We start from the raw sequence: 24784 nt of genomic DNA, 5'->3' as shown, positions 1-24784 counted from the left end.
CGCTTCCCGAGCGCCCCCAAGTGTCAGCGCTTCCCGAGCGCCCCCAAGTGTCCGCGCTTCCCGAGCGCCCCCAAGTGTCCGCGCTTCCCGAGCGCCCCCAAGTGCCGGCTCCACGCACGTGCCCTCCCGTGCCGGCTCCACGCACGTGCCCTCCTGAGTTCCCGCTGGTTCCGTCCAGCCCAGCTCGTCAAGAGCGCCCGACAGAGTCCGCGCTGCAAGAGCGCCCGACAGAGTCCGCGCTGCAAGAGCGCCCGACAGAGTCCGCGCTGCAAGATCGCCCGTCAGAGTCCGCTCCTCTGTGGCTCCCAGGGGGGAGCTTCCCCAAGAAAATTTTGGGGGGGGGGGGGGGGGGGGGGGGTAAGAGGGTCACAGCCTGTGTGGCCGGGCCAAGGGCCAAGGCCACAGAACCCCTCGGGTCCGAAAAAATAGGGCCGTGGCCTCCCGAGTCCCCTGACCCGCCATGGCCTCCCGAGTCTCCAGACCCGCCATGGCCTCCCGAGTCCCCTGACCCGCCATGGCCTCCCGAGTCTCCAGATCCGCCATGGCCTCCCGAGTCCCCTGATCCGCCATGGCCTCCCGAGTCTCCAGCCCCGCCATGGCCTCCCGGAACGGGCACCGCCCTGGAGGCCTCCAGAGCGCCCACCCCCCCTCCCCATTGGATGGTGTTAGGCGTGCGGACACGCCTTCCGGAGGGGAGCGTAATGTCAGTCCTTGTCTTGTGTTTCCCCTCCTCTCGTGTCCCTATTTGGCCATCCTCGTTCCTTTGATTAGTTTATTAGTCCCAAGCCCTGTTTAATTGCCCTGCACCTGTTTCCGTTCTTACCTGTTGATTTCCCTGTGTTTATAAGCCCTGTGTTTTCTTGCCCCTGTGTTCCGTCTTATATTGTCATTCAGTGTTTCTACATGTTTCCTGGGTTCATGCTAATAAAGCTCACGTTGAAAGAAACTCCTTGCCTCCGCGATTCCCTTCTCCTGAGTGGAACGTGACACCCTGAGGTCACATGGACTAATTTACCGATGACTTTGCTACGTTTCTGGACATGGGAACATTTCAGTTGTATTGCTGTCTATGCAGAGTCTGAAAGCTCTTGGATTTCATCAAAAATATCTTAATTTGTTTTCCGAAGATGAACGAAATTTTTATTTTTGTGATGAACTATCCCTTTAATATACTTGAATATATTTTACTGTCTTAAGGATAACAATGTATTATTATTGAGTTGAAGTCCAAGTCAAAGCAAAGACTTTTTACTCTGTTTGGTCAAAAATGGGTTGGAACTAATAACTTTAAACTCTCAAAAAACACAAGATTAAAGCATCTTAAAGCATCAAGTTTCTTTCATAGGGCATGCCACCAGACCCCATTAGAGAGACTCACCAAATTATGTGAGAAAAAAAAAACCTGATTAGAGTAGGGTCTTGTGGGCAGATGGTCTTGTTCAAAATGAATGGGTCAGTTCCCGAGCTGTCTTTTCTGGCGTTGTCTTAAACCATCTTCTAATCCAATGCCTGCATGGATTTAGCCAGAGCTTTATTCACTCTCTCACTGTCTGCTGTGCGTCACGGGATGATCCGTCCACCTATGCTCTAATTAGGGTCTGAGAATTAGAGGAGTATGTAATTGGCACACAATGTCTTCGGCATCACTAAGAATAATGTACTCTGTCTATCAAAGGCATAGTGTGAGTAGCACTCTGACACATCACGTAACAGCACATTTAACAGCCATTTCACTATCAATGGCTATTTAAATGTTGACGTGGTCTGCTTTGCTTGCCTTTGACTTTCATCTTTACAATAATTATTTACACATCAATGAAGAATAATAATCATAGACCCATGTGGTCCCTTTGCATGCTGCTAGGCATCCTGTTCAGAACACAATACCGTTGTTTATTTGCCCACTGGTTTTAACACTCACTGTGTTCAGTTAACTGACTTTTCTGTGAGTTCAGGTTCAGACGGAGTCTGTGAAATGCATTTAAACTATGTGTACTTTTAAAAATGGTAAAAAGAGTTGTACTCTCATTGATAAATTACCAGAAAATTTGAAGGTGCATTCACTGGTTAATGTCTGCATCACGGTTCTTCATGTACTTTAAGTTCCGATGCCAGAGCCACAATGCTGTTAGATCCTGCACTACAATTTCCAAGGGGAAGTCGTGGCCTAATGGTTAGAGAGTCGGACTCGTAATCCAAAGATTGCAGGTTCAAGTCTCGGGCCGGCAGGGATTGTATGGGGGGAGTGAATGTCCAGCGCTCTCTCCACCCTCAGTACCACGACTGAGGTGCCCTTGAGCAAGGCACCGAACCCCCAACTGCTCCCCGGGTGCCGCAGCATAAATGGCTGCCCACTGCTCCGGGTGCGCGTGTGCGAGTGTGTGTGCGCGTGTGCGTGTGTGTGTTCACTGCTGTGTGTGTGCACGTTGGATGGGTTAAATGCAGTTTTCCGAGTAATTCCGAGTATGGGTCACCATACTTGGCAGTATGTCACTTCACTTCACTTCAATTTCTGTAATTACAATGTCTTCTTCAGCCTCCAAGCGATTACAATTGGCTAATTACTTTATAACTGGATATTCCTGTCTTTGGCACCAATTACATAATACAACCATGCTTTGAGCAGGACGGATAGATATAAAGAGAGCTGTATTATCCAGAGGCAGGTCTGAAAATTGATTTTTAATGTAATTCTTTTAAACAGCAGTCTTCAAGCCTCACCGCATTCTCAGCCGATATTACTCATCCTGCCCAACAAAAACAGGAGCACTCCTTCACCTGAAGCAGAGGAGAGGTGCAGGTGTTAGGGAAAACAGGTGTCTTGGAAAACTGCAGAAAAACAGTATTTGCTCAGGCCGAGTCTGGGAGAGAAATAGCTCCAATGGGATTAGAGGATGGGTGGAGAGCAGGAATAATTAGTTTGTTCCAAACACCCTGAGCCACTGACTGATTTAGGAACATGCCTCAGATATTTAGCAGATATTTAATTGCTGCTTATTAACTTGTGAACCCACACCTTCTAATATACAGCCCAATTAGCACCTTTTGCACTACTAAATCTTCTTCATTTGTTATGTACTGTGGATGCACCACGTGGAATAAGTTTATCTGTAGCAGTTTCTACAGTTGCAACGGATCACTACACAGTAAAGTTCAACACTGATATTTAAAGGCCGAATTCCACTCGAAAGCAAACACCACTATGCTCTGCTCACTCTGGAGGGTGGAACACTTGAGGGAGTTCACTGAAAGAAGCAGTGCATTACACTGTGTCTACACCAGATGGGAGTGGCGTGATGCGACGCAGCAATAGACAGTAGAACCCATTTTAATCAGTGATTCTGTCTACACTGTATCCGACGCAAATCCCCAATAGTAAACTGATGCTTCGCTCTATTTTGAGTCCAGTGTAGACAGTTTTAAGCTTTTGTGGCATGATTTGACACCACAACTGTCGCATCTGGTATAGACAGAGTTGCTGTCAGAATGTTACCGTATATAGCCATTTGTGTGTGTGTGTCTGTGTGTGTGTGTGTGTGTGTGTGTGTGTGTGTGTGTGTGGAACAACTGTACAACTAGCGTCCCATTTACGTCCATCTGAAATTAGCCCAAACTTACATTGATTCTATGATAAACAACTTTATCTCAATAGCATCAAGTAAAGCACAGCGCACACCTTGTTATTTTGTCCACAATGCTATCTGAGACACATTTATGGAATCGTAAATGTGGTCACAGGGCAAAACCATGAGTCTCTGATCAGCATATTTACAATGGTGAATTAATGGTCTTTGCAATGAATCTTAGCCTGTGCCAAAGTTGCTGTTTTTTCCAACACCATACAGTGTTTTGGGTCAGCTTTTCAGCAATAAGATAACCTTTAGACAAACTCTCTGGTAGACGTGTAGCTTCCGCTATAGTGGCTGTTGAATTGCACGCCGATAAGGTCTCGTAAAACACCGTCTGACAGCAGACTCCCAAAATAGATGTGGCATTTCAAGCTATAACACAAGAATGATGCAGTCCAAAGTCTGAAGAAGACATAGACGCTACTATATCCCATTCTCATCAGGGTTAAACTCTTCAGTGAGTTTGAATCACTTGCAATATCCATCTAAAGATACACTGGTCTTCCAGTGTGACCTGACATGGTCTTCAATGTACTGTAAAAGTGAAGAATTTAGTGTGCGTGAAGGATTAGTTCTCATGAACAAATATGAAGTTGGTCATGCTACTCACATTTGGAACTACACTAACAGACCACACAGACATGCTTGTGCCAACAACGTGTTATATTTGTTGAGCTGATATTAAGAGAGAGACCATGTGCTGCTACCAGATATGCAAAGCTTGTCTCTCATCTTTCAACCTGAGACATGCTCATTTGTGAGTTTTGTGAAGCATTTTTACCTAGTATATTCAAAAGAACAAGTGTACGTGTTGAAAAGAGTCTTAAAAGCAATATAATTTCTAAACAAAAACTGAAACATTACTTTTCAGAAAATTAGACGCTGGAGTTATGGTTCATTCGCAGGGTGTGTCTACGAGCTCCAGTAAGGATTGTGGTGGGTGTGAACAGGGAGAAGGGTGTAGAGATGCAGTGGTTAGTACAGCTGATGGACAGGATTATCTGTTGTGGGCTCTATTTTAAGCACCAGAGACAGGGAGGTTGACATGCGAAAGTAGAAATATGAGCCGCAGTGCACTGAAGTGAACAAATTAGGTTTATGCTCGTGGTGTCAATGGAAGTACTCTGGACTATGGGTTCAACAATGAGTGTTCAGATCTCATGGAATTTAATCTTGCATAGCCAGACGTTTCACTACTGGCATAAGGTTGTTGGCACGCATCTTATTATTCTGGCTAAGAACCGCCTACTTAAGACAGAAAGAGACTGTCTAACCAACATGCAAAGTGACCAGCCACAATTCGTTTTATTTTTACATCATTTAGGGTGGAGCTAATCTGACATTGATGACACAAAAATCACAGTCTCGGAATGGTTCTACAGACTTCCAAATTGTTTAGGAGCACTTGTACTATAAATATGGTGTGTGTGTGTGTGTGTAGGTATGTATGTATGTATATGTGTGTGTGTGTGTGTGTGTGTATGGAGAGAAAGAGAGAGAGTGAAAGAGAGAAAGCCACAATACATATATTACATATAGCCACAAGCCTCATCAGTGTCCAAACACAAACGGCTTGTGTAGTCAATAAAAAATACACAGTTACGGCCATGTCTCATTTTAAATGGAAAGTATTTTTTAAGGAAGTATTATTGTATGTACTACATTAAAATAGACAAATAGTATATTTCCTTCAGTTGGACAGAAATACATATATATAAAAATGAAAATAAAAATGAATGATCTACAAGTATTTTGGAGAACACAGTCGATTTTTGGCAACAGATTTGGGCTTTATTAAACCTTATAAATCTATAATCAATTTATGTGCATTTCCAATCTGTTAGTCAATGAACATTAGTACAACACATTGTAGTCCATCGGCCATTTTTAACTGCCAAAAGCTTCTTTTCAATCTCCTCCTAAACCACTTGGCTCATTCAAACTAATTTTTTTCATGTGTTATCTATAGACACTATTGACAAAAGGTTATCAAAGAATTTTATAGATGGGGTATGTATTTTTTCAAAAACATTGGGCGAGTACCAAAACAAACTTGTAGCCAATCAGCAGTAACGGGCGTGTCTACTCATGATGCGGAGGAGAGAGCGCTCAGTGCATATGACGGACATTAGCTGAACCGAGTGACGACAGAATGATAGATGGCAGATAAAAAAACAGAGGAAAACTTCTGCGGAACAAAAGAAGGCTTACACCGTGTCTACACCAGATATTTGTCATGTCACGCCGCAACATCTAAAGTCTGTCTACATTGGACGTGACAAAGCGACCGTTGAAAATCATTTGAAATTTGTGTCAATATCTTATAAATAGAACGCGGTAGCAGTTTACTGTCGGGGGTTTGTTGTGTCACGGCTCGGCATCCAGTGTAGACAGCATCACTGATTATAATGATTTCTATAGTATTTTGTCATGCCGCTCACATCCGGTGTAGACATGGTGTTACGATAAGGCAAGAAGAAGGACCAGATTAAATATCGGATCAGATGTCCAGCGCTGGAGAGAACTCAAGTAGCTGGAAGGCCTGCAATCGGACGCCGAGGCTGCTTTGTTTGTTCTCGATAGTTGAGTAACATTGGTTTTGCTTTGTTTCACAGAACTAATCGGTGCCTGGGTTGCGTACATATGTGTGGGGCGGAGCTATCAAAATAGGGGCGAGACCCTTTTGGGGTAGGGGCGTTTGTTTTGGTGATTTGAAATATCAACAGTGGCTACCAGAAATCACTTACTGCACCTTTAATTAGTCAAACTGTTTAGAAGATATAAGCCAATTAATACACTACTATATATTCAATACAAACTATATCTTCTCAAAACCATTTGATGAATCCAAATTCTTTTGATAAAATTTGTCTTCAGAGTATCTAGATGTGGTGTATCAAAAATGTACAAGTAAAAACATTTGTAGAAAGAATGTAAGAGCATTATTTCTACCCTCATTAAATCTATGCATCATCATTAAATTAAAAAATTTGTTTAAAATGTTTATTTTAACAATAAATTCAATGAGAATAATAATTGGTTTGTTACCAATCAAATGAAATCAGTATCAACAAAAGTCATTATTGCACTGCAGAGGTGGCACAGTCACTGTATTTGTCTCCGAATCATTCATTCAGTTGATTCATTCAAAATGGTTCATTCATTCTGGAAAAGTGCTGCGTTCTGCTCTGTGAGGCACAACGGTTCTGCTTTGGTTTTGTATAATAAACCATTTTTGTTAGAGAAATAGAACAAAAACAGACAATATTGTGTCTATAATGTAAGCCACCGAATATTAACTTTTTGTTTATTGAACCATTGTATAAAATCTGCAGCAAAGAAACAACAGTAATTCAGTGTATGACTCCCACTAGATTGCAGGACAAATAACTTCTAACAAATACCATCATTGGTAAAAATCTCCTAATGACTTCAATTTTAACATTTCAAGACTTCATAAGAACCATGCTCAACTCCACACTGATCAGAAAACAACTGTACTCTTCACAGGTTTTTGAACTACAGTCTTTCTTTATCTGAATGTCACTAGAGAAATATGCTTAGCAAAACTTAACCTTTAACTCAAAAAATGTTTTGTCCTTCGATTTGTTTCAATACACGAAACTCCAAACAGAGATAAGTGCAAGGACTGCCTGAATGGAATTTAAAAGTACCTAACTAAATGTGCTTTGACTTCAAATTTTGTGGTTTGTTGTACTGTGTGCACATTGTATTCTGATGCGTTGTGTATATTAGTGGAAAACAATTAATTGTAGTGTGAGATCCAGCAGGAGTAAGAATTCCTAATAGAGCAAGAAAACAATTGGCGGCTAATTAAGAGTGAGACACCCACATGCAAAAGGAAAATGCATGGGGGAAAAGACCTTTTCAGAACTTCACCTATGACTATAAAGGAAAATATTGGGGGTTAGTTCACCCAAAAATTCAAATTCTGTCATTGATTACTCAGTAATTAAAACTAATTACAAACCCGTAAGACCTTCTTTCATCTTTGGAACACAAATTAAGATATTTTTGATAAACTCTGAGAGCTTTCTGACCCATAGATAGCAACGCAACTACCATGTTCAAGTCCCAGAAAGGTAGTAAGGACACCGACCACCTGACTCTGCCCCTTACCTGGACCCTTCCTTTCAGAACACTGCCCTCCTTCACAAACCCCGCAGCACGACGAGGACACCAGACCCCCTGTTTATTTTTGGACACTTTAACCCCTTTTGGACACTTTATTTTATTATTTTGTTTAATAAAAGCTTCTCCGAGGCCTGACGCCACGCCCACTGTGTCTGTCATTTGCTCTTCCCGCCACAGTATGTTATATATAATTGGGCTGCATTTTCATTCAATCTGTCTGCTTTTTTTGTTCAAATTCATTGCATAATATCAGATAGGGGGATGAAACTCTAATAAAACGTGACATTCTGTAATTTTGTCTCATATTAATCTTTTAATCATATTTGTAAATGTCTTGACTCCACAGCCAACAGAGCAATTTTGTCTTTACTGTTCCAATACTTTTGGAGGGCACTGTACATTCTGAGAAGATAGCAGTGGGAATGCTCAACAACTGCTCAAGCTTTAAATAACCACAATCGTCCACTGCTTTAGCTATGTAATGGGGTCTGATTACATAAAAGGAAAGGGGGGCTGTTGTTGTGTTGTCAGAGAGGGGACACTGGCTAACATTTAAATGGCTTGCTGAGATACATTACCAGAAGTTTCTGTTTCTGTGAGAACACAATTCCAGTGGAGAGGAATTTGTCACACCTGTGTTTACTTCTCATGAGGACTGGCTTGAATACCAAATACACAGTCAATTAAAGGTACTTAATTTGGAGGTAGAAAAGCTCAGCAAACATTCCATTCAATAAAATGGAATAATAAGCTATTGAGTCAAGAGCGGAGGTGACAAAAGATGTGTGAAGTGGAATACAAAAGCATCACTGACAGTTATTTGTTTTCATTTCCATGTTACTCTTCTCTAATGTAAACTGCTAGAACAGAGCTTTGAGCCCAACAAGTCAAATGCCATGTCAACCTCTTTTGTTGCAGACTATTAGATCTGTTATAAGCAGTTATAACACTCAAATCCATAAAAACATAGACATGTAGTAAGGGCTCTGTAACGAGTTTCACTCACCCTACAGGAGGTCTGATCGTAGGGTCTCCCAAATTCATCTGTCATAAACTAAATCCGCTTTGTATCAACGCAATTTACTCGTACGTCCAGGCGGGGACATTGGAATCCAAATTCGCACTTATTCATATAAATGTCACCTTTAAAGAAAGAACATGAAAATATACTTCAGCAGAACAAGGATAAGCTACAGAAAACACAGCTGACCAGCACCAAGGTGTCACACGGTCATGTATTCAGCACGTCGCTCCTAGATGTTGACAAGTGTTTAATGTACACTTATTTTCTTAAAATTTGAAAAACAAATAAAAGCATTCAAAGTTGTCACAAAAGAGAACATATACAGTATAAGTTTAACCCAACTATTACCATAAAAAAAAGTTCCGAGTCAAAGTAAAACTAAATATAAAGCACTGAAATACTTACGTGGATTCAGCTTCAACGGAGTTCTATTCTAACCCGTCCAACAGGCAGCGCCGTTCCCGCGGCTTCTCGAGCGCGCGCTCAAATACAGCCTGAGCCAGGAATTCTGTGCGCGAGAACGCGCCCGCTAGAAGCGCGTGAGCGTCAGTAAACAGCACTGATACAGCGAGACTGTCAATAAATGACTCTCACCACCTAAAAGCGTTTAGCTAAAGAACACTTAACATTAGCGTACCTGCCAAGACCTAGTTTTGCGTAATTATCAGGAGAATTATTGTAATGTCAATATGGAACTGCTATATAACACTAGCTTTTACCATGGTAACCGTGAAGCCGCAACAAAAACCGTCGCTTAACATTCAAATAGTGTTTACTCCCAGTTTATTATTGTTCTGCGGTCTGCCTGATTGGCTCGCCGTTAACATGCCCCGCCCCTCTGTCCTCGGATCCGAATAAAGCACGCTCACACTACAGAAGTGTCCATCTGTAGGAAGCATTACAGTTTCCTATTTATTCATAAAGAACTTTATACAACAAATTGAAGGACAGGGCCTTCCTTGTCTGTTCAATATGGAAAAATCAGATCCACTTTACAGCAGAATTACAGTAAATTCGGCTGCACCCTGACCCTAAGAGGGCGTCCTAACACTTTTAGCAGGAGAATATTTGTAAAAGTTAAAAGACATTTGAAGTACTGGGAATGTGTAATTTTACATACAAAATAAAGCTGCATAAAAGCTAAAGTTTATGCAAATTGTTCTGTGTTAATGCTTAATTTAATCAAATTAAATGTAAATGGGAGTAAATCTATATGTGTTTGTGCATTTTTATGTATTGCAATTACAGTTGTAGGCCAATGCCCATTTTTCTTAATTGAAATGGCTAATTACTAATTTCTCAGTATAAAAAAGTCTAATGTGAATTCCATATGAATTGATTTAATGATACAGACAGCAGTTTGAACTTTTTGATGGCATTAAAGGGAGTTTAGGGCCCGCCTCTGGGAGGTTCAGGAAATAGCACCTCCTGTGTTTGTAAAGCTTTTTGACTAACAGGATCACAAAAAAATTCACAGATTCAGCTGTCATAACCAAGAGCCATGACAGTGGACCCAGGAACTGCGGCTGGTAGGTTACTATGTAATTATACTACATTTAAAAGTCGTTCCTACTTAATAATATACTTATATTATAGGACATTAGAATTTGTTTTAATTGTGTTTTTGTCACAAAAATTATTACCATTTTAAAATCACCATTTGTTAAAAAGTAAACCATTTTTTAAATAAATAAATGGAAACCCAGCATTACTATGATTTGATTTTATTATGAAAGCTCAGCTAAAAATGAAAATTCTGTCATTTACTTACCCTCAAATGCTTTCCCAGGGAAAGCAAGAGCTGATAAAATGTAAAAACTGTAACTTGAATGCAATGTAAGTCACTTTGGATAAAAGCGCGTGCTAAATGCATAAATGTAAATGTAAATTGTTCCAAACCTGTTGTAGTTTCTTTCTTCAGTTCTGCACAAAAGAAGATATTTTGAAGAAGGATCAGCCGTGTATTCTTTGATTTCCAAAATTCTTCAAAATATATTCTTTTGTGTTCACCAGATGAAAAAAAAAAAAACTCAGACAGGTTTGGGACAATTTGAGGGTGAGTAAATGATGACAGAATATAATTTTTTTGTGTGCGAACTATCCTTTTAAACATGAAAGAAGTCATATAACTGAATATTTAAACATCTCAATGTCGTCAGTTTATAACTTGTAAAGAAAGTCATGTCTAGTCTGACCAGTAGATGTCAGGAGAGCACAAACTAAAATCCAAGTTCCTACTTGTGTCATTTTATTTTGTCAAACCTAAAGAAACCAATGTTGTTAATACTTCATAATACAATATAAACATATTATACATTATATATTATAAATGTGATATATATTATAACTAGGCCTATTATATATTATATAACCTAACAGTGTTCTTTGTCTGCCTTCCAAGCTACAACAACGGACTACAGTGATTACTTTAACGGCCTTGGTGCTGCATCACCATGCAACAATGGTAACACAAAGGCCTTCAGCGAGGTTTTCCTTCCCACCCTGTACAGCATCGTTTTCATTCTTGGCTTCATCGGAAATGGCCTGGTAGTGTGGGTCCTGATCAAATACCGTCAAAAATCCAACATGACAGATGTGTGCCTCTTCAACCTAGCCCTGTCTGACCTACTCTTTCTTGTGTCGCTCCCTTTTTGGGCTCACAGTGCCATGGACGAGTGGATTTTTGGCAAATTCATGTGTCATACCATAACAGGTCTCTTCATGATGGGCCTGTACGGTAGCATCTTCTTTATGGTCCTTATGACACTGGATCGCTACGTTGTCATCGTCCATGCCCATAGCATCCTCTCCAGAAATCGGTCTGCAAAAATGGGTTTGGTTCTGGCCTCATGTGTATGGATTCTCAGTCTGTTTGCATCCCTCCCTAATATTATTTTTGCCGGAGAGAAAGGGGAGAGCAAAACATCATGCGGATCTGATTTTCCTCAAGATACAGCCTGGCTGTCATTTACTTACCTTAAGATGAACTTCCTGAGCTTGATTTTCCCTCTGATTGTTATGGGCTTTTGCTATTCCCGGATCATCCCTACTCTGCTCAGCATAAAATCACAAAAAAGGCACCAAGTCATTAGACTCATCCTGGCTGTGGTGGCAGTTTATTTCCTCTTCTGGACTCCATACAACATTGTCATGTTTCTTATGTTCCTGCAGAGGAAAGGCCACATGGGTTCTTGTGAGTGGCATACTAGTTTAAGCCTTGCCATGCAATGGGTGGAAACAATCGCCTTAAGCCACTGTTGCCTTAACCCTATCATCTATGCCTTTGCCGGACAGAAGTTCAGAAGAGCAGTTCTTAAAGTCCTAAAAGAACAGTTTCCATTGTGCTTCAGCCAGTGCACCACTTTGTCTCAACAGTTATCTGAACGCAGAAGTTCAGTCTTCAGCAAATCTACTGAATATTCCTCCACGCAGATTGCATAGAGCAAGCTTATTCCCTCATTCTGAATAGCTTTTTTAACTTTTTTTTTTTTTTTTTTTTTACTTTTCCTAAATTCCCCATTTTAATGAATGTATATTGCGTTCTTGAAAGTTGTCTTTGTTCTGCTGTTTTTTTTTTTTTTTACAATTTTGATTACAATAATGATTTTATGTTAAGTAGCAGAATGCAGAAGTTGAAGCTTTTGCAAACATGCTCCTCTTTGTGCATGTATATTGCTCATATTTTAGATATGCAAATGATAATTTAGAAATGAATTATTTCATCAGGAATTTTAAATAAACTCACTTTTAGTTTTGCATCACTTTTAGTCACTAGTTAGTTTTTGCATCAGGGTTAAAAATGTTTTCATCTGTGACTTTTTGACATCTTTCTTAAAGAAATGCATTTAGCCTATATTTTGAATGTTGCTTTTAAGATTTTTTATGTTAAGTGTCTTTTAATAAAATATTTGATGGATTAAAATTCATTGTCCTGGTGGTATGCATTTAAACAAATATACAGGAAACACGTTCATGACCTCAAAACTACTCTACTATTTAAAAACAAAAACAAAAAAACTTTGAGGTAACATTCTTTGGAATTATGACGTGTTATATCAGGTGGGTTTATGTGAAGCGGTGGTGGGAGGGAGGCAAGCTAACTGGTAGACTATGTCACAAAGAGGAAGAAGTCTGATGCATAGCTGTAAACCACATCTGCGTAGGTGCTTATCTATCTATGAAACACGTGGAGCACAGTCTCAAGCAAGTTCAAGGTCATTTCTTTAATAAAACTCCCACATTCTGAGAGGCTTTACTTTTTAAAGTAAATTTTTGTGTTTTTGTTTCATCAAAAGAAAAGGTTTGAGGTTTATCATTCATTTTAGATCATGGATATTGGGTTGCACTGTCATTCTTTGTCATGTGACGAGGGAAAAATATTGTGGGCAACCACTTTGGGGGGGACTCGATTATTGTGGCAAGGTGCATTACAGGCTTTGTTTTCAATCCTGAGAGTTGCTGCTTGATTGAACTGAATCAGATAAGAGGTTTCTTCTGCTGTCGGATGAGTGCAGATCAGTTTGTAAGATGAACAGATGATGTTCCAACATCCTGTATCTATCACAACATGTGCTTTACCTCCAAGAAAATGGCAGTGAAGTACAATAAGACTACTCAAAGACTTAATATGCTACTCAAATGACAACATCATATGCACATGTACACATACTGTAAAGATGTCAGACCTCTGTTGTGTGTGTCTTGTGTTTCCACGTGCTCCCTGTGTTTCCGTGCCCATATTTGGTTTGTTTCCTGTCCTTGTCTGATGTGATTAGTAGTTTATTCTGTTCCAGGTGTGTTTGAGTTAATTATCCTGTGTATTTATAGTCCTGTCTGCTCAGTGTTATTTGGTCTGGTCTACTCGTTACTCCCCGGTGTTTGATGTCTGCCTTGCCTTGCCCTGCCCTGCCCTGTCTTGTCTTCATTAAAGAAGGTTATTATTTGAGTTACGTCCTCATATGCGTGTTCCTTGTTCCTCTCTGCTGGGAGCACCGTGACAGAAGACCAGACCCAACAGTAAGCCCACCCACCGTGCGCGGCCTCCCAAGTCATGCCACCGTTCGCGGGAGGCAAGCCCGCCGGATCGCCGCTGAGTCATACCCGCCATTCGCGGGAGATCACGCCGCCGTCCGTGGCCCCTCTAGTTCGCTGTTTCGCGGGGAAGGCCAACCCGCCGTCCGCGGTCACTCGGCCCGTCGCCGGCTGTGGCTTCCTCCAGCCCACCAGTCCCCGCCGTTGAGTGGTCAAGGCGGCCGGCTGCCGCCGTAGTTGTCGTGCCAGCCGGCTGCCGCCGTATTGACCAGACTTTGACTAAGGTCTTTTAGAAGGGGGTAGAAGGGTTCCGGCAGGAGTGGCCGGGCCGGGGAACGAGGCCATGGCCACGAAGACCACCTGCCATGGCCTCCTGAGCTCCATGCTCCACCTCGGCCTTCGGCTGTATGCTCTGCTCTGGAGGTCCCCGTCCTGTGTTCTGGTCAGTGTCTGTCCTGAGGGCAGGGCCAGCGCCAAGGGGTCCCCCCAAACGAGTTACTGTGCCTCACCACTTTTCATCCTTCCTCCTCCTTGTTGAACACGATCAATTTTGAAAGCGAAAGTACTGATAAAACAGCGCACATAAGATAGTGCCGCCACCCCCCCCCCCCTTTGAGACATTGAGACACAGATCGTCCGATCCTCCTTAAACTAACCCCCCCCAGGGAGAGACATCGTGACTGTGTGATTTGTGCACCCCCTAGAAATTTAAATGACCAAGTTACACTGAACAGACAGGACTATAAATACACAGGATAATTAACTCAAACACCTGGAACAGAATAAACTACTAATCACATTTAACAAGGACAAGAAACAAACCAAATATGGGCATGGAAACACAGGGAGCACGTGGAAACACAAGACACACACAACAGAGGTCTGACATAACTCCCCCCTCCCGAAAGGCTCGTCCCGAGCCGAAACAGTACTACCAGGAAGGGGGATGGGCACTCTGGAGGCCCCTCAGGACAGACACGGACCGGAACACAGGACGGGGACCTCCACAAGACACACACAACAGAGGTCTGACAAAGGCCTTAGCTGTAAACAATAACATATGTATTTTTCTCCTCTGAAACAAAGAGGACCAACCCATTAATTTATACAAGGTACAATGATGAGTGTGAGAAGAAGCACAAGTCACAAATCGTAATGCAGCATGGTATACATATTCCAACTTTTTTCAAATAGAAGAACTTGCATGCATATAAATCACATCACCATAATCCAGCACTGAAACAAAACAACCTTGTATAATTCTCTTCCTTGCTTCAAAGGGAAAACATTTCTTTAAACGATACAAAAAAAAACTAATTTTGGCCTAAGCTTTTTTAATAGATTTTCAGTATGTACCTGAAAACTCAGCTTTTCATCCAGCCATATACCAAAATATTTGTAACAACTAACTCTTTCTATACTCTCCCGCTCTAAACTTAAAATAGAGTGATCCGATTTAATGCCATGTCTGGTAAAAAGCATATAGAGCTGGACGGACTGCTGTCCTCTTTCATGGAGGATGGCACTCCACTCTTAGTCTTCGGCGATTTCAACATTCACCTAGACAGGCCTTATGCTACAGACTTCCAGTCACTCCTAGCTTAATTTGATCTCAAACGCCTCACCACTACTAGCACGCACAAATCAGGTAACCAACTCGACTTAATTTACACGCAATTGTTCTACAGATAACATTCTGGTACAACCACTACATATCTCTGACCATTTCTTCATTACATTTACTTTACATTTTGCTACCCAGGTGCCACCATCTCCCTTACCGGTTACTTTCAGACGCAAACTACGCTTCCTTTCCCCCTCCCTTCTTTCCTCTGTAGTATCCTCCTCTCTTCCATCGCCTACCCATTTCTCTTCTCTGGATGTAAATGCAGCCACTGACACGTTATGCTCTACCTTAACCTCTTGTCTAGACGACATCTGTCTTCTCTCCTCCAGGCCAGCATGGGCTGCCCTTTCTAACTCCTGGTTATCCGATGTTCTTCGTGAGGATCGGACCAAAGTCAGAGTGGCAGAGAGAAAATGGCGCAAATCAAACGATCCGTCGGACCTGAGTAGGTATCAGTCTTTGCTTTCATCTTTCTCTACTGAAGTCCACACTGCCAAATCCTCACATTTCCACAACAAGATCACCAGCGCTCCAGACATGCGTAATCTCTTCAGAACATTTAATTCTCTCCTCTGTCCCCCTCCTCCACCTCCCACCACTTTGATAACCGCTGACGACTTTGCCTCTTTTTTCACAGACAAAACTAGAACAATCAGTAACCAGTTCTCAACTCCACAGGACCTCCAATCAACCACATGCACTGCTCTAACTCCCATCTTCTCCTTCTGTCCCCTCGCCGAGGCAGAAGTATCCAAACTTCTCCTCTCCAGCCATCCTACAACATGTCCTCTCGACCCAATCCCCTCACACCTTCTCCAAACAATCTCTCCCACACTCTTACCGGCACTCACACACATTATCAACACATCTCTCCTCACAGGCATCTTCCCCACAGCATTCAAGCAGGCTCAGGTAACCCCACTGATCAAAAAACCTACATTAAACACTTCTCTTTTAGATAACTGCAAGACACTGATGCTTGCGTACAGAACTACCACAGGCTCAGCACCCTCGTACTTCCACTCACTATTATGAACCTACATCCCCTCCAGAAGTCTGAGATCTGCTAGTGAGCGACGCCTTGTGGTACCATCACAGAGAGGCTCAAAATCACTCTCCAGAACATTCTCGTTCACCATTCCTGGCTGGTGGAATAATCTTCCCACCCCTATCCGGAACGCCGGATCCCTGGCAATCTTCAAGCAACAACTGAAAACTTATCTCTTTCGGCAGTACTTGACTTCATCCTAAACTCAAAAAAAAAAAAACTCATTCCCTCTATCTTTCTCTCCGCTTACTAGCTTGTACTTATTTGAACAATGACTGAGACTTGGTGTTACGAGCACTTCTTCTGTCTGATTGCCTCTTCAAGATTAATCGCTTTTTGTATTCCCCAATTGTAAGTCACTTTGGATAAAAGCGTCTGCCAAATGACTAACTGTAAATATAAATGTTTTATTAGAATTTAATACCAATTTTAAATTTGACAATGAAAGTTGCAATGTCCTAAAAGATTCTTGCAAAATATATATAGCTTGGTCCAAGGAACGTGCTACTGTATAAATAACAGTGTCATCAGCGTAGAAATTAATTTTAGATTAATTTCACATCCCAAATCATTAATATATATTGAAAATTAAATAGGTGCTAAAATGGATCCCTGTGGGACACCTTTTATAATTTTTAACTCTGATGAACTATAATTTTCAACTGAAACACACTGAGTCCTGTCTAATAAATAATTATAGAACCAACTTAAAGCCATTTCACTAAAACTCACTGAGTTTTTGCAACAAAACTGTATGATCTACAGAGTCAAATACTTTGGTAAGATCTACAAATAAAGCTGCACAATACTATATACACAGTACACACATATATTGTGCAAACAAACAAAAATATTTTTGATGCGATTAATCGTGATTAATCATTTGACAGCACTGATATAGGGTAGAGTGGGGGACTACTCTACCTACTGTTTTTCCCAAAATAACCACAAGATAATATCAAGATCATTTTTATTGTAACTATGGACTACGTTGACAAGAGTGATGTAGAAGTTTTCACCATGAAGCTTACACTGGTGATGTACCGGAGAGAAAACAGATTTCACAGTAAATGATCTTATTTTCAGCAGTAAGAAAAAAAGTGTTTTAAAGTGTGTTGTTTTGTAGAACATCACAGTTATATATGATATGAGAACAGTAGGGCCTGTAGATAGGGAGTACTATAAGTGTTATTTAATAAAAATATAATTATATTTTCAGAATGACATACATTTTTTCTCAAACATAGTCTGTGGGGTAAAACACCCCTCATAGGTGGGGTAAAACGCAACCTTGGCACAAATTAATTTTTTGTTTAAAATTTATTTATTTATTTATTGATTTAGTCATTTATCAGACGCTTTTATCCAAAGCGACTTACAAATGAGGACATAAGCAATCAAAACCAACAAAAGAGCGACAACGTGCAAGTGCTATTACAAGTCTCAGTTAGCCTAACGCAGTACAGATAAATATTATTATTATTAATTTTTATAAAAAAAATTTTTTTTTTAATAAAAAGACATAGATAAAATAAAATTAGAATAGAGAGTGCTAGAGTTAGAGGGTCAAGTAAAGATGGAACAGATGAGTTTTTAGCCATTTCTTGAAGATGGGTAAGGATTCGGCTACACGGATTGAATTGGGCAGGTCATTCCACCAGATGGGAACAGTTAATGAAAAAGTCTGTGAAAGTGTTTTTGTGTGTCTTTGGGATGGTACAATAATGTGTCGTTCACTTGAAGAACGCAAGCTTCTAGAGGGCATATAAGTCTGAATTAATGAATTTAGTTAAAGGGGTGCAGAGCCAGTGGTGGTTCTGTAGGCAAACATTAATGCCTTGAATTTAATTTATTTTATTTTTTTTCCTTTTTTTCCCCCCTCTTCTCCTCCCTCTCCTTCCTCCTCTCTCCTCTTCCCTTGCTTGTTTTAAAATAGATGTATGTATACCGTCTAGTGATGCATTAAAAGAAACAAGGCATGTAGTGCTGAACCTGCCAGAGGCAAGAAAACCAGGCCAAAGCTGGTACAGGTTGGAGATACAAGGCCTCCGGCCCCACAGCACACCCACCAACCACTAAACCCAACCACACAGGGCCACAGCCAACCGAGGCCCAGAGGCATGATAAGACAAAGAGAAAAGAAAAGAGAGAGAAAAAAAGAAAAAAAAAAAAAAAAGTGCAGAGAGCAGAAAGCGACCGTAAGAAAGGATAGAGAAAGATAAAAAATAAATAATAATAATATTAATAATAGAAAAATATTTTTATTTAGTTTGATATTAGCCTTTGTTGCTACCTCTTCCTAACACCCCTCCCCCAAAATCTTATGTAGATATTGATGAATGGTGTGTTGTTGAGGGTGGCTTCAGACAGAGAGGGTCAACGGATTCATGATTGATGGAAGTTTATGAGAGATAACAAAGAGGGGTTCAATTCTGTTGTATTATTTTGAGTGGAAGTTGACAGGTTTTCCATGGAGATGTAGTCTGTTATTAAGTTTTTCCAAGATGAAATATGTATGTTATTCCTTGATTTCCAGTTCATGAGGATAGTTTTCTTGGCGATAGTTAGAGCTACTAAGAGTAATTTACTCTCTGTATCGTTTGAGTTGATTATGGATGTGTCACCTAATATACAGAGGGAAGGAGACAATGGGATGTGACATCCCATAAGGTTGGATAGTGACTCAGTAACATTTTCTCAAAATTCTTTAACTGGGGTGCAATGCCACAAGGCGTGAAGATAGGTGTCTGGGGTGTTTTGTGTACAGTGTGAGCATGTTTCTGAAGTAGAACCCATTTTAAATAATTTTCGTCCAGTAAGGTGAAATCTATGAAGTACTTTATATTGTTTAAGTTGAAGATTGGCATTTTTCGTCATGAAGTATTTGTTTTTGCAGATTTGTGTCCAGAAAGTGGCATCGGGAGCAATAGATAAATCTGATTCCCATTTAACATTTGGTATACCTAATGTATTGTCCGATTTTGATATAATTCTGTATATTTTGGAGAGTAGTTTTTTAGAAGAAGAAATATTTAATAGCGCTGATATTGGGAGGGAGAGGTCGAGATTAATTGTCCTAGTGTCAATTTTTGATTGAATTGATGATTTGATTTGTGAGTATTCCAAAAAACAATTGCTCCCAATGCCGTATCTCTGAACCAAGTGGGAGAATGGTGCCAGGTTATTATTATGAAAGATATGCTGAAGTTGTGTGATTCCCTTTTCTGCCCATGTGCGTAAATTGAGTGGCTTCTTGTTAGCTGTAAAATCTGGGGTATTCCAAATTGGGGTGTATTTAGATGGTGCAAGAGGAGAGTTTGTGATTTGATGGAATTTCCACCAGGCTGTCAGAGCTGCTGCTATTGTCGGCATTTTAAAACAGTGATGCTTTTTGATTGTCTGATTGTAGAAGGGTAAATCTGAAGTATTAATGTCCTTACAAATTGTTTGTTCAACATCTAGCCATGTGCTTTCTGATGGGTTAGGTTGAATCCATTTGTGTATATTTTGGAGCTGATTGGCCAGAAAGTAGTGGTAAAAATGTGGTGCTTCCAGTCCTCCTTGTGTTCTCCGTTTCTGTAGGGTGGTCAATTTGATTCTTGGGGTCTTGTTTTTCCAGTAAAATTTGGTAATTATTGAATCTAGTGATTTAAACCAGGAAAGGGTGGGTTGTGTTGGTGTCATTGTAAATAAATAGTTTAATTTAGGGAGTATAGTAATTTTAATTGCTGATATTCTGCCCATAATAGATAGTGGTAGGTTCATCCAGCGTTGAAGATCCTCGTCTATTGTTTTAAGTAGTGGAGTGTAGTTGAGTCCAAACAGCTCTGACAGCCTGGGGGAAACATTAATACCTAGATATTTGATATGATCGGTGCACAGAGGAATTGGTGATGTATGGGATGTCACATCCAAACTAGTGGAATGTAGTGAAAGTATAGCAGATTTACTCTAGTTGATTGAGTTTTCAGAGCTATTTGAAAAAGAGTCAATGAGTTTAATCGTTTCTTGTAATGATGATGGAGGATCTTGTAAATATAATAATATATCATCAGCGTAAAGACTTATTTTGTGGTGTATATTTAGTGTTTGAATACCTTTTATGTTGCCGTTTTGACGGATGGCTGCTGCTAATGGTTCAAAGAAAATGGTAAAAAGTGAGGGGGAGAGTGGGCATCCTTGTCTAGTCCCGCGGTGCAGTGTGAAGCTACGTGATGTTAGTCCATTGGTGATGACGGTGGCTAAAGGTGATGTATATAGAATTTTAATCCAATTAATGAACGACTCCCCAAAACCAAATCTCTCTAATGTGGAAAACAGGAATTTCCAGTTTACTCTATCGAAAGCTTTTTCTGCTTCAAGAGTGACTATGATAGTTTTGGCTTTGTGAATTGATGAATAATACATTAAGTTAAAAAGTCTGCGTGTGTTGTTAGATGCAAGTCTACCTTTAATGAAAGCAGTTTGGTCTGGATGTATTATAGATGGTGTGACTTTTTCTAATCTATAGGCTAGTGCTTTGGCGATGATTTTAATGTCTACATTGATTAGGGAAATTGGACAATAGCTTGACGGTAGTGTTGGGTCTTTATTGGGTATAAGAAGAAGCGAAATTGTAGCTGTGTTCATATTATCTGGGAGTTTTGATTTTTGTTTTGATTCATTTGTCATTCGGATAAAGAGTGGTGATAAGATGGACCAAAAGTGTTTAAGAACTCAGCAGGGTATCCATCAGGACCTGGTGCTTTATTATTCGGCATAAGTTTAAGGGCATTAATAAATTCATGTTCTGTTAACGGGGATTCAAGAGTATTTATTTGATGTTTACTAAGTTGAGGTAGGTTGATATTGTTGAGAAATGAATTGATGTCTTTCTGAGTCGGGTGTTTTTCTGAAGAGTATGATTTACTGTAAAAATTTTGAAAAATTTGATTTATTTCTTCTGGTGAATTGGTGGACTTCCCTGCTGTGTTTGTAATAACTGCTATTGTTGTTTTTTCCTTATTTTGTTTGATTTGATTTACCAAATATTTACCAGATTTGTTACTGTGATGGAAGTTTTCTTGTCTTAGCCTTTGTATTAAGAATTGGGTATGTTAATTGATTAATTCGTTTAACTGAAATTTATATTTTCTTAATGTGTCCTGTGTTTTTTCTGTTGGATTATTTATATTGGAGTCTTCTAGTTCTTTGATTTTTGTTCCAATTCTGCTTGTTGTTCCTTCTCTTTCTTTTTTTTTGTGAGCGGAGAATGAAATGATTTTTCCTCTTATTACTGCTTTCCCTGCTTCCCACAGAAGAGAAGGAGATAATTCTGGGGAGTCATTCATCTCTAGAAAGCATGCCCACTCTCTTCTAAAATAACTGTCGAAGTCATGGTCTCTCAGAAGGTATATGTTAAATCGCCATCTAGTAATGGGTTTATGTGGACTATTTATGTTCCATTTTAATGTTACTGAAATGACTTGAAGGAGATGAGATGGAATAGGATCAAGCGGACAGGTAGTAGGATGACTGGAAAGGATGAGTTTAGAGACCTCTGCCTCAGAGAGTGGAGAGAAGGATGTGAACGAGTGTATGTTTGCTGGAAAGATATGTTTGATAGATTGTGGTGTGGAAAATTGTGCAGTGAGGTTTGTCATTTTATTAATGAAGAATGTGGCAAAGTTGTCAGCTGTTTGAGATGATGAAGGAGGAGGAGGAGGAGGAGGACAAAGGAGGGAGATACTATCATTTGTCATGATAGTATGTCCTTTTAGCAGTGGAAACATTAGCAGAGAAGTCAGAGAGGAGTGATCGATATAAATTAAGGTCAGAAGGATTTCGTGATTTGCGCCATACCCTTTCTGCGGCCCTGAGTTTAGAAAGATGTTCGCGGAGAACATCAGATACCCAAGGGGCAGAAGGGGTGGTACGGGCTGGCTTGGAAGATAAGGGGCAGAAAGTATTTAAACAAGACGTCAGAGTGGAACAGAAAGTATCAGTAGCACTGTTAGCATCAAGAGAGGATAACTGTTTAGGGGAGGAAGTGAAGATGAAACCATAGCAGATAGCCAGGAGGGTGAGCGTGAACGCAAGTTACGTCGAAAAGTGACATGTGGAGGGGTATGTGATGTGTCAGGAATCATGTTGAGGTTAAGAGTGAGGAGGAAGTGATCTTAGGTGTGTAGTGGAGTAACCAGCACATGATCAGTGGAGCAGTGTCGTGTGTAAATAAGGTCCAGTTGGTTGCCTGATTTGTGAGTAGCCGTAGTTAGCACTCTCTTGAGATCAAAAGACGCAAGCAGAGTGTGGAAGTCTGCAGCCTGAGGTTTATCTAGGTGGATGTTGAAGTCTCCAAGTAAGACAAAGGGAGTACCATCCTCAGGAAAGGTTGAGAGCAATAAATCTAATTCATCCACAAAGTTACCTAGTAATCCTGGAGGACGATAAACAACTACAAAATGGATTTTTAGAGGGTAGGTAATAGTAACCGAATGTGATTCAAAATAGCTGTTGATACTCAGAGAAGGTAAAGTAGTAAATGTCCAATTATTAGAGATGAGCAGACCAGTACCTCCACCTCTTCCAGTCAAACGGGGGGTGTGGGAAAAGGAGAAATTATTGGAGAGTGCTGCAGGTGTAACATTGTCTTCTGGTTTGATCCAGTTCTCTGTCAGGGCCATGAGGTTTAAACTTGAATGACTAGTAATGGAAGTAATTAAATCAGCTTTGTTGACAGCAGACTTGACAATTCCAGAGACCAATAGAAAAAGAAAGTAATGTATTAGCAGACATAGGCAAAGTGCGCAGGTTGATAGGATTGCGCTGTCTACAGTGTGTGATGCGTGGCTTGCGAGTGGTAGTGATAGTATTTATCTGGAAACACATAGTATGAATAGGTTATAAAAACTAAAACAGAAGTGAAACAAGTAGTAGGAATAATATAGGATAATTAAAAGTCGATACTTATGTCCTCTGCCGGTGTCCCTGTCCGGTGGAGTCGCACGGTAGAGTCGATGGTCTTTACACTCTTCGGTCTTCACACTAGGAGGGCTTTACACGAGGGCTGCCGCGGTATAATAACCTATTTTATACCCCTTCTAACAAATCACTATTACAATTCAGCTGAACCCACTTTCCTGTTTATCACTAAAAATGGCCAAGCAAGTGCACACACTGACAAGATACGCGATACAGTACGAGACCAAACGCGATTTCAGCACCTCTCAACACAGTAAACAAAATAAGCGTTTCCTAGCAACGGCAAATGCGCTAAACACTAATGAGACAAGTAAATACACTTACGAGCTGTTTTTAACTTCCGCTGATAGACTGCTTCTCTTAAAGTCTATTTCTTTACACTGTCTTTTGCTGGTGCTTGAACCCACTTTCCTGTTTATCACTAAAAATGGCCAAGCAAGTGCACACACTGACAAGAGACGCGATACAGTACGAGACCAAACGCGATTTATAAATCTAATAACATGAAAACTCTGGACATTTTTTATACTTTTTTCAAAATATAATTTATATCGTCAATGATAACTTTTAATAACAATGATAACTTTTCTGAACATATTTAAGATTTGTTTCACAGAAAAAAAACAGTTTCTGCTTGCACACAGCATGATTTGCGACCTCTCTCTCTTTCTCTTTGTGTGCAAGTGATGTGTGTGTTTGTGTTCATCAATTAAAGCAGCACATTAAAGAATAGTGATTACTGGCTTGGAACCACCTGTGCATTAAACGGTTTTAATGCCTACCTGCCAGCTGATCAGAATCAAGTATTCAGGCCGACCATGGTATAATAATTTAATTTAATATATATATATATATTTTATTCAAGTGTTTTGATAGTTGATAATTTTGAAAGTACTGAAAGGTTTGCATATATAAGAAGTCAAGTAGCCTATAAATACCATGACAAGCTGGAAAAAGGGACAAAGTATAATTAATTTTCCAAGCATTAGTTTCACTTGTATTTTTTCAATTCCTGAAAACTGACTCACTCTTAAAGGAGAAAAGAGCACAACTATTGTTTTTTTTTCAGTCAGACAGGCTTATCATTCATTGGTGTAGGATGGCATTTGTTTTGAACATTAGGCTATCTATAAAAAATGTCCTTTTCAAGACGTGGGTGGGGGGACTTATTAGCGTTCGTTCAATAGCTGTCACAGCCTCAAATGACTCAGATTTATTGTTTTATCTCATCCACGGGAATTTCTTTGTGCGTCCAAACTTACTAACCTCAGTGCGGCGACAGGAAACGTGCTCACATTTCACCTTGC

The 24784-nt window shown here is 40.3% G+C and overlaps 2 protein-coding genes across 11 annotated transcripts in view; one reads left to right on the top strand and one right to left on the bottom strand.

Annotated features, from left to right (window-relative positions):
- LOC306887879 (protein cordon-bleu-like) overlaps positions 1 to 9588 on the bottom strand; it is a 95069-nt gene extending 85481 nt beyond the window's left edge. For 3 of the 6 annotated variants that reach the window (XM_079445883.1, XM_079445884.1, XM_079445886.1), the window contains exons 1-2: positions 9214 to 9588; positions 8791 to 8927 (exon numbers count right to left, since the gene is read on the bottom strand). In XM_079445883.1, the coding sequence (XP_079302009.1) occupies positions 8791 to 8828 (38 nt within the window). In that variant the 5' untranslated portion in view covers positions 8829 to 8927; positions 9214 to 9588. The remainder of the gene's footprint in view (positions 1 to 8790; positions 8928 to 9213) is intronic. The other 3 variants (XM_079445885.1, XM_079445887.1, XM_079445888.1) reach the window with 1 other exon arrangement.
- Positions 9589 to 10281: 693 nt separating this feature from the next.
- On the top strand, positions 10282 to 12726 carry LOC306887005 (C-C chemokine receptor type 2-like). 5 transcript variants are annotated; one of them, XM_079444455.1, is made up of 3 exons: positions 10282 to 10337; positions 10822 to 10864; positions 11210 to 12726. In XM_079444455.1, exons 2-3 carry the CDS (start codon positions 10822 to 10824, stop codon positions 12247 to 12249), a joined length of 1083 nt encoding a protein of 360 aa, XP_079300581.1. In that variant the 5' UTR covers positions 10282 to 10337; the 3' UTR covers positions 12250 to 12726. The 5 variants fall into 5 exon arrangements, with proteins under 5 accessions (XP_079300581.1, XP_079300579.1, XP_079300580.1 ...); XM_079444453.1 differs by having other exon boundaries at positions 10730 to 10864; XM_079444454.1 differs by having other exon boundaries at positions 10717 to 10864.
- Positions 12727 to 24784: the final 12058 nt, after the last annotated feature.

This window comes from Barbus barbus, assembly GCF_936440315.1.
Source record: "Barbus barbus genome assembly, chromosome: 21".
In the NCBI taxonomy this organism is placed as follows: Eukaryota; Metazoa; Chordata; class Actinopteri; order Cypriniformes; family Cyprinidae; genus Barbus; species Barbus barbus.
The sequence above is the reverse complement of the archived record's forward strand: the minus strand, read 5'-3'. Positions and strand labels throughout refer to the sequence as shown.